This window comes from Coregonus lavaretus, assembly GCF_964263955.1.
Source record: "Coregonus lavaretus genome assembly, chromosome: 5".
NCBI lineage: Eukaryota > Metazoa > Chordata > Actinopteri > Salmoniformes > Salmonidae > Coregonus > Coregonus lavaretus.
The window spans coordinates 36,578,660-36,601,583 of NC_139992.1; the positions used below are offsets into that span (position 1 = coordinate 36,578,660).

At 45.1% G+C, this 22,924-nt stretch overlaps 1 protein-coding gene across 2 annotated transcripts in view; it reads right to left on the reverse strand.

Annotated features, from left to right (window-relative positions):
* Nucleotides 1-22,924, reverse strand: part of LOC311129602 (ras association domain-containing protein 3-like) — a 75,282-nt gene that overhangs the window by 28,926 nt on the left and 23,432 nt on the right. The window contains exon 1 of one of the 2 annotated variants that reach the window (XM_084161946.1): nucleotides 11,135-11,537. The exons of the other annotated variant lie outside the window; for it this stretch is intronic. Coding sequence (XP_084018072.1) covers nucleotides 11,135-11,257 — 123 coding nt within the window. The 5' untranslated portion in view covers nucleotides 11,258-11,537. Of the gene's footprint in view, nucleotides 1-11,134; nucleotides 11,538-22,924 lie in introns of those variants that run through there. 2 annotated transcript variants of the gene reach the window in all.

Here is a 22,924-nt window from a genome sequence, read left to right on the forward strand (position 1 = left end):
TTCGTTCCAGTCATTGGCAGCAGAGAACTGGAAGGAATGGCGGCCAAAGGAGGTGTTGGCTTTGGGAATGACCAGTGAGATATACCTGCTGGAGCGCAGACTACGGGTGGGTGCTGCTATGGTGACCAATGAGCTAAGATAAGGCGGGGATTTACCTAGCAGTGATTTATAGATGGCCTGGAGCCAGTGGGTTTGACGACGAACATGTAGTGAGGACCAGCCAACAAGAGCGTACAGGTCACAGTGGTGGGTAGTGTATGGGGCTTTGGAGACAAAACGGATGGCACTGTGATAGACTACATCCAATTTGCTGAGTAGAGTGTTGGAGGCTATTTTGTAAATGACATCGCCGAAGTCAAGGATCGGTAGGATAGTCAGTTTTACGAGGGCATGTTTGGCAGCATGAGTGAAGGAGGCTTTATTGCGAAATAGGAAGCCGATTCTAGATTTAACTTTGGATTGGAGATTCTTTATGTGAGTCTGGAAGTTGAGTTTACAGTCTAACCAGACACCTAGGTATTTGTAGTTGTCCACATACTCTAGGTCAGACCCGTCGAGAGTGGTGATTCTAGTCGGGTGGGCGGGTGCCAGCAGCGTTCGATTGAAAAGCATGCATTTAGTTTTACTAGTGTTTAAGAGCAGTTGGAGGCTACTGAAGGATTGTTGTATGGCATTGAAGCTCGTTTGGAGGTTTGTTAACACAGTGTCCAATGAAGGGCCAGATGTATACAAAATGGTGTCGTCTGCGTAGAGGTGGATCTGAGAGTCACCAGCAGCAAGAGCGACATCATTGATATACACGGAGAAAAGTGTCGGCCCAAGAATTGAACCCTGTGGCACCCCCATAGAGACTGCCATAGGTCCAGACAACAGGCCCTCCGATTTGACACACTGAACTCTATCTGAGAAGTAGTTGGTGAACCAGGCGAGGCAGTCATTTGAGAAACCAAGGCTATTTAGTCTGCCAATAAGAATGCGGTGGTTGACAGAGTCGAAAGCCTTGGCCAGGTCGATGAAGACGGCTGCACAGTACTGTCTATTATCAATCGCGGTTATAATATCGTTTAGGACCTTGAGCGTGGCTGAAGTGCACCCGTGACCAGCTCGGAAACCGGATTGCATAGCGGAGAAGGTACGGTGGTATTCGAAATGGTCGATGATCTGTTTGTTAACTTGGCTTTCGAATACTTTCGAAAGGCAGGGCAGGATGGATATAGGTCTGTAGCAGTTTGGATCTAGAGTGTCACCCCCTTTGAAGAGGGGGATGACCGCGGCAGCTTTCCAATCTCTGGGGATCTCAGACGTTATGAAAGAGAGGTTAAACAGACTAGTAATAGGGGTAGCGACAATTTCAGCGGCTAGTTTTAGAAAGAAAGGGTCCAGATTGTCTAGCCCAGCTGATTTGTAGGGGTCCAGATTTTGCAGCGCTTTCAAAACATCAGCTGTCTGAATTTGTGTGAAGGAGAAGCGGGGGGGGCATGGGCAAGTTGCAGCAGAGGGTGCAGAGTTGGTGGCCGGGTTAGTGGTAGCCAGATGGAAAGCATGGCCAGCTGTAGCAAAATGCTTGTTGAAATTCTCGATTATTGTAGATTTATCGGTGGTGATAGTGTTTCCTAGCCTCAGTGCAGTGGGCAGCTGGGAGGAAGTGCTCTTATTCTCCATGGACTTTACAGTGTCCCAAAACTTTTTGGAGTTAGTGCTACAGGATGCAAATTTCTGTTTGAAAAAGTTAGCCTTTGCTTTCCTGACTGCTTGTGTATATTGGTTCCTAACTTCCCTGAAAAGTTGCATATCGCGGGGGCTATTTGATGCTAATGCTGTACGCCACAGGATGTTTTTGTGCTGGTCAAGGGCAGTCAAGTCTGAGGAGAACCAGGGGCTATATCGGTTCTTAGTTCTGTATTTTTTGAATGGGGCATGTTTATTTAAGATTGTTCCTTAAAAGTAATTTCCTCTCAACCAGGCATCCTCTACTGACGGAATGAGATCTATATCCATCCAGGATACCTGGGCCAGGTCAATTAGGAAGGCCTCCTCGCTAAAGTGTTTTAGGGAGCGTTTGACAGTGATGAGGGGTGGTCGTTTGACCGCGGACCCGTTACGGACGCAGGCAATAAGGCAGTGATCGCTGAGATCCTGGTTGAAGACAGCTGAGGTGTATTTAGAGGGTATGTTAGTCAGGATGATATCTATGAAGGTACCCATGTTTACGGATTTAGGGTTGTACCTGGTAGGTTCGTTGATAATTTGCGTGAGGTTGAGGGCATCTAGCTTGGATTGTAGGATGGCTGGGGTATTAAGCATATCCCAATTTAGGTCACCAAGCAGTACAAACTCTGAGGATAAATGGGGGGCAATCAATTCACATATGGTGTCCAGGGCACAGCTGGGGGCTGAGGGGGGTCTGTAGCAAGCGGCAACAGTGAGAGACTTATTTCTGGAAAGGTGGATTTTTAGAAGTAGAAGCTCAAACTGTTTGGGCACAGACCTGGATAGTATGATAGAGCTCTGCAGGCTATCTCTACAGTAGATTGCAACTCCACCCCCTTTGGCAGTTCTATCTAGACGGAAAATGTTATAGTTGGGGATGGAAATTTCAGAATTTTTGGTGGCCTTCCTGAGCCAGGATTCAGACACTGCTAGAACATCAGGGTTGGCAGAGTGTGCTAACGCAGTGAATAACTCAAACTTAGGAAGTAGACTTCTGATATTTATGTGCAAGAAACCAAGACTTTTGCGATTACAGAAGTCATCAAATGATAGCGCCTGGGGAGTAGGAGTGATACTGAGGGCTGCAGGGCCTGGGTTAGCCTCTACATCACCAGAGGAACAGAGGAGGACTAGAATAAGGATACGGCTAAAGGCTTTAAGAACTGGTCTTCTAGTGCGTTGGGTACATAGAATAAAGGGGGCAGATTTCCGGGTGTTATAGAAAAGATTCAGGGCATTATGTACAGACAAGGATATGGAAGGATATGAGTAAAGTGGAGGTAAACCTAAGCGTTGGGTAACGATGAAAGAGATAGCATCGCTGGAGGCATCAATTGAGTCGGTCTCCGCGTGTATTGGGGGAGGTGCAAAGGAGCTATCTAAGGCAGGTTTAGCTAGGCTGGGGGGTCTACAGTGATATAGTACAATTAGAAATAACCGAAACAACAATAAACTAACCATGTTTGGGCTGAGGCTAAACATAAACAGGATGTAGTACCGTAAAAAGGAACAGTCCAGCAGATATCAGCTGTATAGCTGAGTTATCATAAGGTCCGGTGGTGAAGTACTAGTGAGTAAGAGGCTACAGCTAGCGGGCCAGGGCTAGCAGATGGATGGAATCTTCGTGGTTAACGTCGTAACCACATCAGACGATTTCGTCGGCAGACCAGTCGTGTAGGATCGGCGGGGCTCCGTGTCAATACTAGGTGGTCCCGTCCGGTTGACAGAGAGGTAGATAGCCGGGAGATGGGCCTAGCTCAGGATAATTAGCCAGACCACAGCGTCCGTTTTGTTGTAGCTAGCTGGTAGCGACGAATCCGGAGTTAAAGGTCCAGTGATTCAGTGATTCCAGCGGAAAAACTGATATGTTCTGGGTCGATAACGCGCTGTGCAGACTGGCCGAATATCCGGTGATCAATGTCCAGTGATTAAAATTAATCCCGCAGAAAAAAAATCCAATGTTCTGGGTGAAACACCGCTAGCTAAGGCTAATAGCAAGTAGCTAGTTAGCTGGCTAGCTGGCTAGCTAGTTTCACTGGAGATTCTAGATAAAAGGTAAGTCAATAATAGAATCCGTTCCACATTGAGTGAGGCGGGTTGCAGGAAAGTATATTTTGTAGAAGGATGAAAAGTCTGATAGGGAAATAGGTACGAAAAATACAAAAAAACAAGTTATTTACAGGCTATTTACAGGCACACGACAGAAACAGGACTGCACTACTTCGCCATCTTGGAACATACCTCAATTGCACTCCTCACTGCCCTATCCCACCTGGACAAAAGGAACTCCTATGTGAGAATGCTGTTCATTGACCACAGTTCAGTGTTCAACACTATAGTGCTCATCATTAAACTAAGGACCCTGGGACTTAACACCTCCCTCTGTAACTGGACCCTGAACTTCCTGACGGGCAGCCCCCAAGTGGTAAGGGTAGGCAACAACATCCGCCACGCTGATCCTCAACACGGGGCCCCCTCAGGGGTGCGTGCTCAGTTCCCTCCTGTACTCCCGGTTCACCCACGACTGCGTGGCCAAGCACGACCCCAACACCATCATTAAGTTTGCTGATGACACAACGGTGGTAGGCCTGATCACTGACAACGATGAGACAGCCTATACGGAGGTGGTCAGAGACCTGGCAGTGTGGTGCCAGGACAACTTTTCCCTCAACGTGTGCAAGACAAAGGAGCTGATTGTTGACTACAGGAAAAGGAGGCCCGAACATGCCCCATTCACATCGACAGGGCTGTAGTGGAGCGGGTCAAGAGCTTCATGTTCCATGGTGTCCACATCACCAACAAACTATCATGGTCCAAACACACCAAGACAGTTGTGAAGAGGGCACGACAACACCTATTCCCACTCAGGAGACTGAAAAGATTTTGCATAGGCCCACAGATCCTCAAAAAGTTCTACAGCGGCACCATCGAGAGCATCCTGACCGGTTGCACCACAGCCTGGTATGGCAACTGCTCGGCATCCAACCATAAGGCGCTACAGAGAGTAGTGCGTACGGCCCAGTACATCACTGGGGCCAAGCTTCCTGCCATCCAGGACCTCTATACTAGGCGGTGTCAGAGGAAGGCCCAAAAAATTGTCATAGACTCCTGTCATCCAAGTCATAGACTGTTCTGTCTGCTACAGCACAGCAAGCGGTTACGGAGCGCCAAGTCTAGGTCCAAAAGGCTCCTTAACAGCTTCTAGCCCAAAGCCATAAGACTACTAAAAAATGTATCAACCCGTTTTTGTGTGTGTTTTTTTCCTCACACACTGCTGCTACTTGCTGTTTATTATCTATGCATAGTCACTTTACCCTCACCTACATATAACCTAAATTACCTTGACTAACCTGTACCCCCACATATTGACTCAGTACCGGTACCCTCTGTATATAGCCTTGTTAGTTATTTTATTGTGCAACTTTTTTACTTTAGTTAATATTTTCTTAAAACTGCATTGTTGGTTAAGGACTTGTAAGTAAGCATTTCACATTAAAGGTCTACACCTGTTGTATTTGGCGCATGTGACAAATACAATTTTACTTGAATTAGGCACATTGTGTTCAGTATACTCGGAGGGCTGGAACACCCATGCACGTGTGTATTGGGAGTGCTGGGATACCCATCAACAAAGCAATAAACACATTAGGCCCACAGTAAAGAATGGGTTTCCACAACAATGGCCTGAGCAGCTTCAATCTCATCTCTCCAAGACATCCTGTTATCCTCCCTCTTACATGGACCTACAAGTGACATGATTGAGCAGCTGATACACTGTATACATTTAAAAGTACACATGTCAATGGGTGTAGCTAGCTAGTAGCTACTAGTCCTAATTCATTCTATGCTGTTGGCATGTCCTCCCTTTCTTGCTCTCACGTAGTGTGCAATGGTGTGTGTGTGGAGCTTGTGCGTAGTTTGTAATGATGTGTGCAGATAACATGTGTAGTGTGTGTGTGATGGTGGTACAGTAATTACAGCCACAGCCAATTTCTCTAACTGCTCCCAGAAACAGCATATGGCAGCCAGGGATCCTCGAGGATAGTGACCCACAACCCTATGCTCTATGCCAGTTGATCTCTGACCCTAGCCAGGGGAGATGAGAGGGTGGTGGCCGACTCCCATCAGTTAAAAGACCACCTGGATGCCCTTCCTAGTGTGTAATACCCACCTGTAGACCAGGTGTCTTCTGCGACCTATGAGTAAGAACCTTGATCTAGCATCGAGTGCTTCCGTTCCATGACTGATGTGGCTGTGCATGCATGAGTAGTCGAGCACACACACGGGTCCAGTGTTTAACAAACACTTCATCTGCTCCATGACGCAGGCAGTCTTTGAAAGGTAATCATATTATCAAGGAGCCTGCTCTGCTCTGACCAGGGGGGCGTGTGTGCGTGCTGAGACTGCGATAGCAACAGGAGCCGTTGCAAAAACAATCAAATTGAGTTTCCTCTGGAACAGAACACTTACAGAGCAGCAGACAGTTATAAAAGGGCTTTATATAACGTGCAAGCAGGTCATGCTAAAGCTACATAACAGAGCAAGACTGGCCCCAGATCATAAAGTAGCCTACACTCATACTAACTCCCTGCAGTAAAACCCACCTTTAGAGCACAGGATGTTTTTTCACCATGGCTCTGTTTGGTATGTAGGCTAGATGACTTAGGCCCCATTTTACATTTCTAAACTAAGAAGCACATTTCCATATCAGCCTTTTTTATCAGTAGCTGCGAGGGCTGGATTGGTGGAGTATGCTGTGTGGGTCTTGCTCTGTTTAGCTGAAGTATGAAAACAGAGAAACAGTTGACATTCTCTCCTTTCTGCAGCAGAGCAGCAGGAAGGAAACAGGCTTGCATGGCACCCATTGACACAAACACACACGCAGAGCCCCATGGACACACACACACACAGTGCAAAGGCACACACGGCTGAGTCGAGCTGAGCAGTGTTTAGGGTTGGCTATGTTGTGAATATAAAACAGATGAAAGCCTCAGGGACTCTTCTTCAAACAGTCTGTACCTCAAGTGGTGCCCTGTATGGAGGACTAAAAGTGCCACAATTAAATAAATAAATACACCATTAAATAATTACTTAAATGTGTCATTAATTAATTAAAATTAGAATTAAATACATAAATGTGTAATTAAATGTATCATTAATTAATTCAAATACCGATTCATTTTATGTAAAATACATATATAATTATTTCACTATTTACATTTACATTTCATGATCCTGCATTGCAGTGATTCATGAATTACTTAAAACTGTCAAACTGACCCATCAAAAGTTGGTAGGCGGAACCTAACGCCTGATTGGTTACCCTCTGCATCAAGCCAAGACAAATCAATTCCGGATAATGGATTGATGCAGAGCTACTGAACACATTCCAATACACTGGGTGGCGCTATTCACCTTCAATAAGTTCCTCTGCTTTACTAGCTACATGCTCTGGGTCAGCAGGTCCTGCTTCTACATCCTCTGCTAAGTTTAAAATGTCTCTAACCAACTCCCTGGAAAGTTCAAAGAGATCCTCCATTGTCTCTATCCAGGTTGGCCTACTCTACTTCAGACCAAAGCAATGGATCAGACTAGATTCGCGTTAGTCCCGCCCACTGACTTTGATGGGTCAGTTTGACAGTTTTAAGTAATTCATGAATCACTGCAATGCAGGATCATGAAATGTAAATGTAAATAGTGAAATAATTATATATGTATTTTACATAAAATGAATCGGTATTTGAATTAATTAATGATACATTTAATTACACATTTATGTATTTAATTCTAATTTTAATTAATTAATGACACATTTAAGTAATTATTTAATGGTGTATTTATTTATTTAATTGTGGCACTTTTAGTCCTCCATAGCCCTGCACCCTCTGCCACTGCTTAGGCTTAGTCATGCTATTCTGTCTCCTACCATCAACTTGTCATAAGGAAACACACACAAAGAGACATGAAAGGCTGTGTAAGGCTGATGAAGGGACAAATTTAGTGGCACCAGTCAGTTTAAACACAGGCACTCCCCGTGCAGACATCAAGTACTCTATATATATTTAACTTGTTAATTACACAGATCTATTGGCGCTCTCGCTGGAGCAGATCATACATTTTGTCTAGGCTGGGTGTGCCACTTCCAAACTCTCTTCATCTCCAGATTTGAAGACTCAAGTCAGAGGGGTCATATCTCTCTCACACACACACACACACACACACACACGCTAAGAGAGATATGTCAGTATGCTGTAAAAACGGACACCCGTCCCTGAACAACAGAGACGCTCAGGCATTCTCACTTCTCCTTCTGGAACAGGCGTCTGGAGAAGTCTGGCTGCCGTTATGTAAACTCACAGCAGACTGAAGGTTCTAGTGTGAGTGTGAGATTGGCTGGGGCTCCTGGAGGTCTTCTCTTTCACGCTCTCCACTCAGACCCTTTCCTCTCACCAAAGGCTAGTGCTAAGCGAACGCTAGCACAGTACAGCACAGGTGGAAGAGCAGGTCTGGAGAACAGGTTTGTTGTTTGTATTTTGGACTTGCATGTTTGTTTACATTTTCTCATTTCCTACAGCAAGATGACAAGCAGGACAAAATGGAGGAACTGTGGTAAATGTGATAATTAGGGCCAGGACGATACCAATATCGCAATATTTCTTCCATGGCAAAAATGAAAAGAACCAGACCAAACTCTTTGGTCCTTTAAAAACCTGCTGTATGTAAAATATTGTGTGCTATAGCTTGGGAAATAAATAAATGTGACTCTGGATGACAACATAATTATGTTTGTTTTCAACATTAGGGCTGATTTTCTAAAGAAGTTAAATCCTCTTCATGTTGTGTTTCCTTGCCACAATACTAACATGGCAAGGAAGTTAGTCCCAGCTCCAGTAATAATGCATAACTTGGACTGAAAGTGGCAGTAGACAGAGAACCGGATACAAAACTGAGAACATTCAGGAACTGCAACACAATAGCTGCGGAACCAGGGGTGGGGGTGGAAGAGGGGGAGAAATGTGAGGGAGGGTGTTTTAATGGATTGTGTGGTTGATCAATGTCCTGACATGCGGTTTGCACACCATGCTGTCAGGTGATGTCATAGACAAGTCAAACCAAGCCTCCATGAGTGTGTGTGGGGACACTTGCCGCTGCCATCAAAGTCCTCTCACAGGAATATAGCCTGCAGTACTGAGATCCAACTAAAAGGGGCCTTCTCCCACCACCACCAGAAGAGAATGGAAGGGAGGCTAAAGCAGCTTCTGTATCTGTAGCTACCACAGAAACAGTTGGAAACCATGGGTGTGATTCCATCCCCTTCTAGTAATCTGGGGCATCCTCTGGTCCGGACAGAGCAGTGTTTCTGATGTCTGAGGAAGACCGATACTAGGCTGTTTCTCTCCCACCCTCTGTTGGACAGACCCCTCTCCCACCATCTCCATCTGGAAACAGAGAGCACTCAAGGAGAGAGACTGAAATACATCTACTGTTGTACAGCACCCAAAACACACAAACTACAGATAGCCACCACTTGTCCTCCACTCAACCCAACAAACAGCCCTCTCTGTGACCGAGGCAGCCCGTAGATTGAGTTTTATACAGGAAGACTGTCAGAGGAGATAATGCGTGGTGATTCTCTTACGTAAGCTTCTGCCGTTGTTGACTTTGGAGCAGAGAAACAAACAGCAGCCCTCTCATCCTACACGGCCGCCATGTTAAGATTGGAACCGACTGACTCACTGCCTGGCTCCAACACAGCACTACTAAAACCCTAATATAACTAATACTATACACACTCTTCTACTAAATACCTACTATTATGATTAATGTACTATACATCAATATAACTATGACATGGCTCCACTACAGACCAATTAGGACCCTATCCTTCCCGTATACAGAGAGAGAGGGGGCTGTGAGTTACTGAGTAGTCTACAGTATTAGCTAGCTACTCTGGAGACACAAAGACTAGCTGAGGAGGGTTATGAGGCCCTGTCACTCAGAAGCTGTGCCACCACTGTGTGTGTGTCTATTGCAGCTGTTTCCCAGCAGCCCAGGCAGGGTCAGAGCCTTTTGAGCCTCCATTTCCCTTTCGAGTGTCCATAATGGTAAGGGGTAAACCGAAAGACTTGAGGCCTGTTGAAGCTGAAGCTTCGACTTGTAAAGACACACACCACAATGAACAGGCACTCTTGGTTAAACATGGGCCAAGGCCAACAGAGAATATAAATCGTCACATGGCATAAACCATTGCTCAAGAGGAGACATTGCTATGGAATGAGTCAGGAGAAGCAACTAGCTACCCTAACTAGCCCCTCTGAGGTTTATCATTAACTGGTAGCCTACCAGTTGTTGTATGTTGGTGGTGGTGCTGTCAGGAGGGAAAGGAAGGAGAGAGTTATCTAAGCCCATGAAACCTATTGAAAACCAGCAGCAGTGGCATAACTGATGGCACCATAAAGAAGTACAGTACATTTAAAAGAATGCATTAAGTCATCCATATGGTGCTTGATGAATAGAACCCTATACAGTAGGATTTGAGCTGCTGGTGGGTTAACTAGAGGAGCTACTATGAGAGACCCTCTGAGTGACGTTTCACCCACAATAACACCATTGTGGGGGCAGACACAGCATTATGCTTACTGGGCAAGTCCCTTCATGGCATAGTGTCTTGCATGGGCCACATTGTCTGCAGCCTGGCATGGAACATGACTGTGTCAAGGTCATATAGAAATATGAGAGGTCAGGCTGAGCAGAATTTGCAAGCTCAACACACACGTGTGAGAACACACACATTCACATCTAGTGAATGCAGTTGTGTGTGTGTGACTGGACAATAACTGTTACATTATATGCAGAGTCTTGAGTCTGAGACACAGACCAGTATTGATGAGCACAAACGGACCTACTTATTATGAGTTCCAGACCCCATAGTCAGGATGTCATGGGCTTTAACCCAATCAGGGGCTAAAAGTCTCCTCTGGCATGCAAGTTTCCAATTAACCAACTCTTCCACTGTTTAAAATGCAACTATACACTGTAATTGTTGCCTGTAGTTTCAAATAAAAAGTGTTAGGGGCCCCTAAATGGCTATCCTATCAAAGGCTATCCTGAAGTATTTAGCTGCACGTGCCACTCAGATTATGGTTATAATTGCCCACCATCAGATTAGCTCCATTCAAATCTAAACCATAAAGCCTGGCAAACCAATAAATTATGGATTTAGCCTAAACAAATAATTGATGAATAACGTTAGCTCATGAAATGGCTAGCCAGCCTGCCTGCCAACATTGACTACGTTGAAAATACTGTAGAGCATGCGAAACTGGTAGCTTGTTAACGTTAGTTAGCAACAGTTTGCTAACTTTATATGACAAAACACAGTAGCTACCAAATGAGACGTTGGCATGAATTAAAGTTAATGTACCTTGCACTGGGTTGGTTTCCCTGAAGGTTTCTTGAAGAACGAAGTTCTGGCGGTGAAAAAATACTCTTCGGAGTCCTCCTCTAAACTACTGTAACCACTACTCATGGTGCTAGTCCACGTCATTTGAGGAGTAACGAATCTCTTCAAAACTGGCAGCAACAAAAAACGAATGGAAAACTAATAGCAGACCACAGCAGCAAAGCAACAACTTGAAAATAAAGTTGCCTACACTTCCGCAAACTTGTTTTGTGAACCGCAAAAAGCCGAATACTTTCCAACGTTCGACTACTCCAATCCTCCGTTCACTTCTCAACCAACTCCTAAGCAATCCTCATACTGTTTCAACTATCGAGCCGATGGCTGCGCTGCTTATTCTTCTTCTTCTTCTTCAATGAGGTTTAAGGGCGGTTGGCATCCAATTTGTTGCATTACTGCCACCTACTAGACTGGAGTACAACTCCCTTTTCTTTTCCTTGAAAAATTAAATAAAACAAAGCAAAGAAATACCCTACCATCTAACACTACACTCACAAATTCAAAACTATTACCAATAATTAACCCCACTCTTCTCCACTATTTAAATATATTCACTCCTACCTCATGCCCTCAACCTGATATGATGGGACATCACCACTTAACACTCCCTGTAACTGTTCTGCTGTCAAGTCTCGCACACCCAAATATCTCTCTGCAGCTGCCACCACTACCTCAATTTTCTTCGACTTACGTTCCATCCCTGCAGTACAATTAATAACCATTGCTATAAACGCTAAAAATCCAATCTTACTGAAACATATATCACTTGCTTGACTATCCCACTGTACTGGTACATATCTCCTACTCTCACCACTCCCCCCCTTGACCCCTCTTCCTCTACTTTCTTCACTGCCTCCGCATATGACAATTTCTTCTCTACTCTTACCCTGGAAACCTCAACCTGCTTCTCTCGCACTGGACATGTCTGATCCCCAGCCCCATGGCCACCCCTACAATTAGCACATACCACCACTTTCCCCACTGCTTCACACTCCTTTGTCTCATGCCCTTCTGCACACTTCTCACACCTTGGAATCTCCCTCCTACATACTGCTGCCACATGCCCATAAGTTTGACACCTGTAACATCGTAATGTACTCGGCACATAAGCTCGCACAGGATAACTTATATATCCTAATTTCACTTTATCAGGCAAAGACTCAACTTTAAAACTCAAAAGAACAGACAATAACTCTTCTGTTTCCCCACTCTCGCCACCCTGTTTGCGTCGCACCAAACAACGAGCATCACAAACACCGGGAATCTTCCCCTTCAGTTGGTCAACTTTTATATTTACTGCTACCACAGTAATCACTCCTTTCAATGGTGCCCTGTTCTTGAGAGCGAAACAATTCACAATTCTTTCCCCCATTTGTTTAACTCTGAGCGCCTTCTCCCTCTGCCCAACAGAAACACAAACAATTATCACTAGACCACTTCTGGTTACCCTCACCGGTTCCACTATACCCAACGCTTTTTTCACCCATCCTGAAACCACAAATGGATCAGCCAAAAGGCAAGGGTCCACTTTTTCCAAAAACTTCCCTCCTACTGTCACAGACTCATCTTTATCCTGACCCTCTGTGCAAGCCTCTGACTCCGAGTACTTCACCACACCTACCACCTCCGATACTTCACCCTCATTCACTTCCATTTCTCCTCCTGTCTTCAGCTCACTTTGCTTACATTTCCTACCATTCTTCTATAACAAACATTCTCCCTTTTTTCCGCCATTTTTTACAGACTCAAGCTCACAATCTTCCTCCCTCTCTCTCATAGACCTCCTCTGCCTCTCTTTTTCCCTCCATTCCTCCTCCGTCATCCATGTATACGTCTCCTTATGACAATACTGCACTTCTCCTGACATACATCTGTTTCTTGCTTTCTCAAGGGACGCCATTTACGAGGCTCTCCCCGTTCACACCCATCGGCCTGCTTCCCAATCTTAGGACTTTCCCAATCCCCGCGAATGACAGTTGAGGACCCTTCTCAGCCGCTTCTTCTTCGATGAGGTTTACTTCTTCTTCTTCTTCAGTGGGGTTTATCGACGGTTGGCATCCAACATTATGGTGCATTACCGCCACCTACTGTACTGGAGTGTGGGCCAGAGACCGGGAGAAACTAAATCCTACCTGCCAGCCCAGTTGCTCTTCAAAAAGATAACAAACTATTTGAGACTATATCTAATGACGTTCTACTCAATACAGTGCCTTGCAAAAGTATTCACCCCCCTTGGCGTTTTACCTATTTTGTTGCATTACAACCTGTAATTTAAATTGATTTTTATTTGAATTTCATGTAATGGACATACACAAAATAGTCCAAATTGGTGAAGTGAAATTTAAAAAATAACTTGTTTGAAAAAAGTGTACAAAAATAAATAACGGAAAAGTTCTGCGTGCATATGTATTCACCCCCTTTGCTATGAAGCCCCTAAATAAGATCTGGGGCAACCAATTACCTTAATAAGTCACATAATTAGTTAAATAAAGTCCACCTGTGTGCAATCTAAGTGTCACATGATCTGTCACATGATCTCAGTATATATACACCTGTTCTGAAAGGCCCCAGAGTCTGCAACACCACTAAGCTAGGGGCACCACCAAGCAAGTGGCACCATGAAGACCAAGGAGCTCTCCAAACAGGTCAGGGAAAAAGTTGTGGAGAAGTACAGATCAGGGTTGGGTTATAAAAAAATATCTGAAACTTTGAACATCCCACGGAGCACCATTAAATCCATTATTAAAAAAATTGAAAGAATATGGCACCACAACAAACCTGCCAAGAGAGGGCTGCCCACCAAAACTCATGGACCAGGCAAGGAGGACATTAATCAGAGAGGCAACAAAGAGACCAAATATAACCCTGAAGGAGCTGCAAAGCTCCACAGCGGAGATTGGAGTATCTGTCCATAGGACCACTTTAAGCCGTACTCTCCACAGAGCTGGGCTTTATGGAAGAGTCGCAAGAAAAAAGCCATTGCTTAAAGAAAAAAATAAGCAAACATGTTTGGTGTTTGCCAAAAGCCATGAGACTCCCCAAACATATGGAAGAAGGTACTCTGGTCAGATGAGACTAAAATTGAGCTTTTTGGCCATCAAGGAAAACGCTATGTCTGGCGCAAACCCAACACCTCTCATCACCCCGAGAACACCATCCCCACAGTGAAGAATGGTGGTGGCAGCATCATGCTGTGTGGATGTTTTCATCGGCAGGGACTGGGAAACTGGTCAGAATTGAAGGAATGATGGATGGCGCTAAATACAGGGAAATTCTTGAGGGAAACCTGTTTCAGTCTTCCAGAAATTTGAGACTGGGACGGCGGTTCACCTTTCAGCAGAACAATGACCCTACGCATACTGCTAAAGCAACACTCGAGTGGTTTAAGGGGAAACATGTAAATGTCTTGGAATGGCCTAGTCAAAGCCCAGACCTCAATCCAATTGAGAATCTGTGGTATGACTTAAAGATTGCGGTACACCAGCGGAACCCATCCAACTTGAAGGAGCTGGAGCAGTTTTGCCTTGAAGAATGGGCAAAAATCCCAGTGGCTAGAAATGCCAAGCTTATAGAGACATACCCCAAGAGACTTGCAGCTGTAATTGCTGCAAAAGGTGGTTCTACAAAGTATTTACTTTGGGGGGGGGGGGGGGGGGGGGGGGGGGGTGAATAGTTATGCACCCTCAAGTTTTCTGTTTTTTTGTCTTATTTGTCACCAAAAAAATTATTTTGCATCTTCAAAGTGGTAGGCATGTTGTGTAAATCAAATGATACAAACCCCCAAAAAATCAATTTTAATTCCAGGTTGTAAGGCAACAAAATAGGTAAAATGCCAAGGGGGGTGAATTCTTTCGCAAGCCACTGTATACTCTTTAAACTAATTTCCTGTATCCCCTTCTCCCTCATACTAGATCTCATCCTCTCTCTTTCCCTCTGATACTGCCCACACTGTAGCAATACATGCTCCACGGTCTCTGTTTCCTGACAATAATCACACTTTCCTGTTGGATGCTTTCCTATCACATTTAATGTCTTATTCAACTGGCCCACCCTTAATCTTGTCAAAATAGCCTCCTCTCTTCTGTCCCTTCCTGCCGTCCTCCCCTCCCCGACTTTCCTCTGTACTTGAAATAAATGCCTTCCCTTAGTATCTCTATTCCACTGCTCCTGCCATCTCTGCACCATCACTGTATATATCAGTCTTTTTGCCTCTGCCTTGCTCATTGAAACTTCAACACTACTAAGTGCTTGTTTAGCCAATTCATCTACTGCCTCGTTCCCCTCCACCCCCACATGGGCTGGGACCCACGTAAATCTTATCTGTATACCCATCTGTTTAATGCTGCCATGGGTTTGTAGCACCTCATAAAACAGGTCTTGTCTGCTACGTGAGCTAAAGGACTGGAGACTCATTAACACTGCACATGAATCAGAGCAAATAACTACTCTGTCTTGTTCGACTTCCTCCACCCACTGCAAGGCCAACAGTATGGCCATCAGCTCCGCCGTATATACAGCCAGATGATATGTTTCCTGACTTCCACCCCACATTCCTGCACTACAAATGCTGACCCAGTACGTCCTGTCCTTGGATCTTTTGAACCATCTGTGTAAATGGCCACAAAATCCTGATACACAGTATCCAGACGTCTCTTAAAGAAATCAGATGGATCAACACCCTCCCTATCCTTCTGTAGTCTCTCCAACACTTCTAGATCAACTACTGGAGGCGGGAGTAGCCATGGTGGATTTACAGGAATAAGTACCGTTGGACTAAACTCCCTTCCATACAGTCCCATCTCCTTCACCTGGGTATTACTCACCCACCCAAAGCTCGTGTTCTGTCTTCGCTGATGTTCCCAGCATGCCTGTAAAATCCCTTTCGCAGGATGAGACACCCCATGTCCTTGTAGGTTGACCCAATAATTAATTGCCAGCTGCTGTCTCCTAATCTGCAATGGCATATCCCCCATCTCCACCTGTAATGCAGCCACTGGGGACGTCCGAAACACCCCACTACATATTCTGAGTCCTTGCCCCTGTATGACATTTAGACCATATGCTATACGGCATTTTTTTTTAAATATGCTATACTGCCATAGTCTATTACAGATCGGGTCAATGCAAGATACATGGTCTTCAATGAGGAACGCCCAGCCCGTCACTCCTTTCCCGTCAGACAGCGCATCACATTTAGCACCTTCTTACACTTTCCCACCACTCTCTCAATGTGTTCTGCCTAGGTCAGTCTAGTGTCGAAGTACACCCCAAGGAACCTGAAGGCTCTCATCCTCTCCACATTTATCCCATATAACCTCAAGCATACCTCATCTCCCACCTTCCTCCTGGTAAAGAACACTGTTTGAGCTTTCTCTACAGAGAACCTGAATCCCCACATTAATGCCCACCGCTCTACCTCATCAATTGCTTCCTGTACCTTCCTGATTATGAATGGCACATTTCTTCCCCTCTTCCATAAGGCCCCATCATCTGCAAATAACGACCTCCCAATATCCGGCTGTACCTGAGAGTAAACATCATTGATCTTGATTGAGAACAACAGAGGACTAATCACGCTCTCCTGTGGTTTACCGTTATCCACCAGGTAGCTGCCTGATAAAGACTTAACCCAGCCTTACCTATTGCTCTTTTCAACTCTGCCATGGTAAATGGTGCATTCAATGCATCATTTACATCCTCCCTCCTATCCAGCACTCCAGGATGCTCTTCTCGCGTGCTCTCTCTCCCCCTCTGCCCCTCCTCTGAAAAATTTGCGGAGCTATGCACTTGGACAAATGCTTTGGCCATCATCTCTGCCTTCTCCTCATCTGTTACTGCCACATCCTCCCCACTTGTCAACACTGGATAATCCCACTCCCTTCTGACCCCACTCAACCTCTTATTCATCCCCCACACTTCTCCCACAGGTGTCGCCCTTCCAATGGTGTCACAGAACCGAGGCCAACATGACTTATTTGCCTGACGGATAGTTCTCCTCACCAGGGCCTGGGCCTACTTATACTGAATCAGATGTTGGAAGTTATCCGTCCTTTTCAGTACTCTAAATGCCCTGTTCCTACTCCTCACCATTGCCCCACATTCCTCTGTCCACCATGGGACTGCTTCCTCCTCCTCCTCCTCCTCCCTGAACTCTTAGGTATAGCCTCAGTAGCTGCCCCCACTAACGCTGTTCTCACCCAGTTATTCATACTATCCACATCCCCTCTCATATCCACCCGAGCCATCACCTGCTCACTCAGCTCCTGAAACTGATCCCACTTTGCCCTTCCAAACACCCACCTGCCTACTCCATCCACTGACACCTCCTCCTCCCTCCGGCCTACTGTGCATACTATGGGGTAATGATCACTCCCTACTGTCGACTCCTCCCATATCTCCCACTCACATATTCCTGCCATCGCACTAGATACCAGAGTGAGGTTCAATGCAGACACTTTCCCTGTGGCTACATCAATCCTGGTCCCTCGGCCATCCTTCAGGCACACCAGATCTTTATTTTCTATCAAATTTTCCATCACTTGGCTCTCATTGAAAGTCGTTTTTCCAATCACCGGCAGACTAGACGCTGTGTTGCGTATCGTGGGATCTCCCTTCTACACACTGCTGCAACATGTCCGAATCCTTGGCACCTAAAACACCGTAGCGGGTTCGGAACATAGGCCCTCACAGAATAGCAAATTTAACCTAACCTGACCTTATCAGGTAGAAACTCTGGGTCAAAGCTCAACACGACAGACAGGGTATTCTCAGTCTCACCGTTGCCACCAGGTCTACGTCTCACCAAATAGCGGGAGTCACAAACACTAGGAATCTTCATTTTCATTTGATCCACCTCTACATTCAACGCTACCCCACTGATCACCCCTTTTATCAGCGCCCTGCTCCGGAGAGCAAAGCACACCACAGGTTGAGCCCCGAGCATCATGACTCGAATCTCCCGCTTCCTCTGGGAGGCGGATACATAAAAAATCCAAACAATTACACTTCTTGAAACTTTCACAGATGTAACCATTCCCAGTTTGTCCGTTACCCAGCTTGACACAACATATGTGTCGGCCAAAAAGCAGGAATCCACCCTTTCCAAAAATCTCACTCCTACCAGTCCAAAATCATCTCTGGTAGGATTCTCAGGGCAAACATTGAAAGACTACCACACCTGCCACCGCAGGTAGGCCCACTACATCCTGGACTGGCTCAACTTCATAGTGCTCACCACTGCCGACTGACTCCATTTTAAGATTCTCAAGGTTCTCAAGAGAGCATGAAGACCTATAAGTGAGATTACTTGGTTTGTAATCAGGAGACGTAGGTATGTACTCCTCAAACGATGGTGTATACACAGGAGACAAACCTCTGATCTTAGCAGCGCCATTCTTATGCTTTCGCGTCATCGCATCTCCTTCGCCTCTTCCCAACTTACACCTTCCACTGGCTTCTCCGTGGTCCACATTTGACTTCTTGCATACATTAGAATAAGTAGAGATAAATCATTACATTCACACAAATGTAGTGAAAGCCATAGTTCTTTCTTTCTTTCTTTCTTTCTTTCTTTCTTTCTTTCTTTCTTTCTTTCTTTCTTTCTTTCTTTCTTTCTTTCTTTCTTTCTTTCTTTCTTTCTTTCTTTCTTTCTTTCTTTCTTTCTTTCTTTCTTTCTTTCTTTCTTTCTTTCTTTCCTCCTGCCTCTAATACTTTTCTTTCCTTAGTCAGTGTGGCACTTAATGACATACTGTAGGCATACATGATCAGCACTTCCACTCATTATCAAATAATCCATATGAATCCTTAAACGCACACATCCGAAAGAGACAACATAACATCTGCTTGCCACTTACCTCAATGAACATGCAGCACAGCGAAGCTATCTTTCTTATTTTCCTACCGTGCAACATGCTGCTTTACCAGAGCTCCAGGACCAACTCAACTAAAAATACAGACCAAAGGCATTTAATACTTTAGACTGACATATGCCCAGATGAATGGGTGGAACAGCAGGCGTTCGCTCGGACCAACCTTTTAAACTTTTCAGTGGCCCTTGATGGTGGTGGTGGTAGTGTATGTGTGTGTGTGTGTGTGTGTCTAAGTGTGTGTCGTGTACATGCAAATAACATCTCTGGTCCATCTCTACCATATGAGGACAGACTGGGTTATGTAAACGTTTGGCCTGGACGAGGAAAAGCTGAATAAAAAACACCCAAATTAAAGCCTTGTTCCATCTGGAGGCTGGGTTGGGTTCTAGCCAGGGATAAACCCCTCTCTGGTACTGACTCTCATTCACTGGTGTGGGTTGGCTTTCTCTCCTACTGGCGCTGATCACAGCGAGTCAATCAAGTTATTTGAATGGAATTGAATCATTTCAGCAGCAGCTTCCCATGCTGTTGTTCTGACAACCACATATGCAGTGTCAGATAATCTGTTGTATAGGTATCAATAAACATTCTGAAAACACATTTGGTGTTTGACTGTGGGGAGGCTAGCTGGCTACTGGGTTTATTTAGTTATAAATGTGTAATATGGTTGAATTCATGTTTTAACTCAGTGGTGGCATTTTTTGCTTCTGATAAAGTTGTCTTGCATCAGCTAACAAATGGAACCCATTACTGCGATTTTCAGAGAGCAGAGCTATAATGCTTTAACAACCACAATGAAAAGTGCATGCAGTTCATTTCTAATATGATTTTAGTTGCCTGAGGCTTTTTTCTTAGTACATTTCTACATGGCTCCTTCTGTGTGGCTTATTCTTTTACACACTAATATCATACAACTAACTAGCCCACCCAGTCACTAGAAAGGCTGTTACAACGTCATCTACTGGGTCAAATGTATGTAACATCTGTAATGAGTAAGGTGTACAACTCTTATCCTTACCACACCCAACACATACTGTAGCAGGCTTCTTCTGGGTTCATGGAGGGACATGCCTAATTTAAACCCAGAACGCAGAGGCGACCTAAAAATAACCTAGGAGCACCGGAACAGCCAAACCCTCCAACCACAACACAGCCTGGTCAGAAAAGACTCATACAGCTGGCCTCTCTGTCCAGTTCTCTTGCAGTCTCAGAGCCAACTGCCCACGTCTGTTAAGGAGAAACTATACTGTCCACTAGCACCCTGTCTAACCAACAGCTTCTGGTCAGGTGGCGTGAAGGGCACTAGTTGTTGCGGCTTCCTTGGCCTGTATTTCTGTAGTACTGTACTGACTTTGGAAGGAACAGATCGGCTCCTGCAGGTGAGCGTGAAAACAGCACAGAGAATGTCTCAGACACAATTGGAAACTCATTCTCAGTCCCAACCCCCTCGCACTCCCTCTCCCTTCCCTGGTGTAAAACAATGGACACTCAGCTTGAACCCCGCCCCCCTTCCCGGTCTCCACAGAGAGAGAGAGCGGTCAGGCAGGCCAGGCTAGAGAGAGAGGTGAACCGTCACTGGGCCTGTAGTCTCTCTGGCTGAGAGCCACAGCCCTTAGCAGACATTACCCACATTCCTCTGCAGGCAGGGGCTTAAGGTTCTCAGCACACTGCTTGTTTAAACGCTGCAGGTTTAGTTAGTTATAGGTGAAGGGGAAAGAAGAGGTGAGAGTGAGAGGGGGTGAGGTGGTGAGGGGAAAGGAGTAGGGGCGTAAGGAGGTGAGTGGGTGAGGTCGGGGAGGTGTAAGGAATGTTCCATAAATGACTCCATAAACGAGACTTCCACCTCAAAGGCTAGTCTGTGGAGAGAGAGTTGTGAGAAAACTGACACTCTACTTCAGGCTCACACGCCTACTCTCTACAAAGGTGTATGTCTAAGGAGGTTGTGTCAGTGAGTGTGGGAATCCGAGTTTCCCTACCTTTATCATCTAGAATGACGTCATTGTTGTAATAATTCATCCTATTTTATTTTCAGGTACAAAAAAATTCCCGTGAGTAATGATATATGATGTGCTTGAGATAAAACACAGATGAGGAATGCTCACTCATAAGAGTAATGGAAAGCTAGTTTCAGTATACTGTATACAGTGCATTCGGAAAGTATTCAGACCCCTTCCCTTTTTCCACATTTTGTTACATTACAACCTTATTCTAAAATTGATTAAATACATTTTTTTCCTCATCAATCTACGCACATTACCCCATAATGACAAAGCGAAAACTGGTTTTTAGAATGGGTGGAACAGCAGGCGTTCGCTCGGACCAAACTTTTAAAATTTCCAGTGGCCCTTGATGGTGTTGGTGGTAGTGTGTGTGTGTGTGTGTGTGTGTGTGTGTGTGTGTGTGTGTGTGTGTCTAATCGTATGTCATGTACATGCAAATAACCCCTGCCTATCTGTCACAACCACATATAACCTATATATAAAATCAGAATGTCACAACCAATTTCTTTTTTTGTCTTTCCCCTTTCTAAACTCTGCATAGGCCTATGTGAGCTACCCTCACACAGCTCAAGGTGCTCTGACGGGATTCTGTAGCCAGGGGTGACATGACATCATCAGTAACCAGGAAATGGGATGCGAGAACCCTACGTGAGAACTCCGGTTCAACTGCATTCTCACCTTTCAATCCAAACTGGTCAAGGCTTTAGTTATAGTGACCTGGGGTCCATCTCTGGTCCATCTCTACCATATGAGGATAGACTGGGTTATGTAAACGTTTGGCCTGGACGTGGAAAAGCTGAATAAAAAACACCCAAATTAAAGCCTTGTTCCATCTGGAGGCTGGGTTGGGTTCTAGCCAGGGATAAACCCCTCTCTGGTACTGACTCTCATTCACTGGTGTGGGTTGGCTTTCTCTCCTACTGGCGCTGATCACAGCGAGTCAATCAAGTTATTTGAATGGAATTGAATCATTTCAGCAGCAGCTTCCCATGCTGTTGTTCTGACAACCACCCATGCAGTGTCAGATAATCTGTTGTATACGTATCAATAAACATTCTGAAAACACATTTGGTGTTTGACTGTGGGGAGGCTAGCTGGCTCCTGGGTTTATTTAGTTATAAATGTGTAATATGGTTGAATTCATGTTTTAACTCAGTGGTGGCATTTTTTGCTTCTGATAAAGTTGTCTTGCATCAGCTAACAAATGGAACCCATTACTGCGATTTTCAGAGAGCAGAGCTATAATGCTTTAACAACCACAATGAAAAGTGCATGCAGTTCATTTCTAATATGATTTTAGTTGCCTGAGGCTTTTTTCTTAGTACATTTCTACATGGCTCCTTCTGTGTGGCTTATTCTTTTACACACTAATATCATACAACTAACTAGCCCACCCAGTCACTAGAAAGGCTGTTACAACGTCATCTACTGGGTCAAATGTATGTAACATCTGTAATGAGTAAGGTGTACAACTCTTATCCTTACCACACCCAACACATACTGTAGCAGGCTTCTTCTGGGTTCATGGAGGGACATGCCTAATTTAAACCCAGAACGCAGAGGCGACCTAAAAATAACCTAGGAGCACCGGAACAGCCAAACCCTCCAACCACAACACAGCCTGGTCAGAAAAGACTCATACAGCTGGCCTCTCTGTCCAGTTCTCTTGCAGTCTCAGAGCCAACTGCCCACGTCTGTTAAGGAGAAACTATACTGTCCACTAGAACCCTGTCTAACCAACAGCTTCTGGTCAGGTGGCGTGAAGGGCACTAGTTGTTGCGGCTTCCTTGGCCTGTATTTCTGTAGTACTGTACTGACTTTGGAAGGAACAGATCGGCTCCTGCAGGTGAGCGTGAAAACAGCACAGAGAACGTCTCAGACACAAT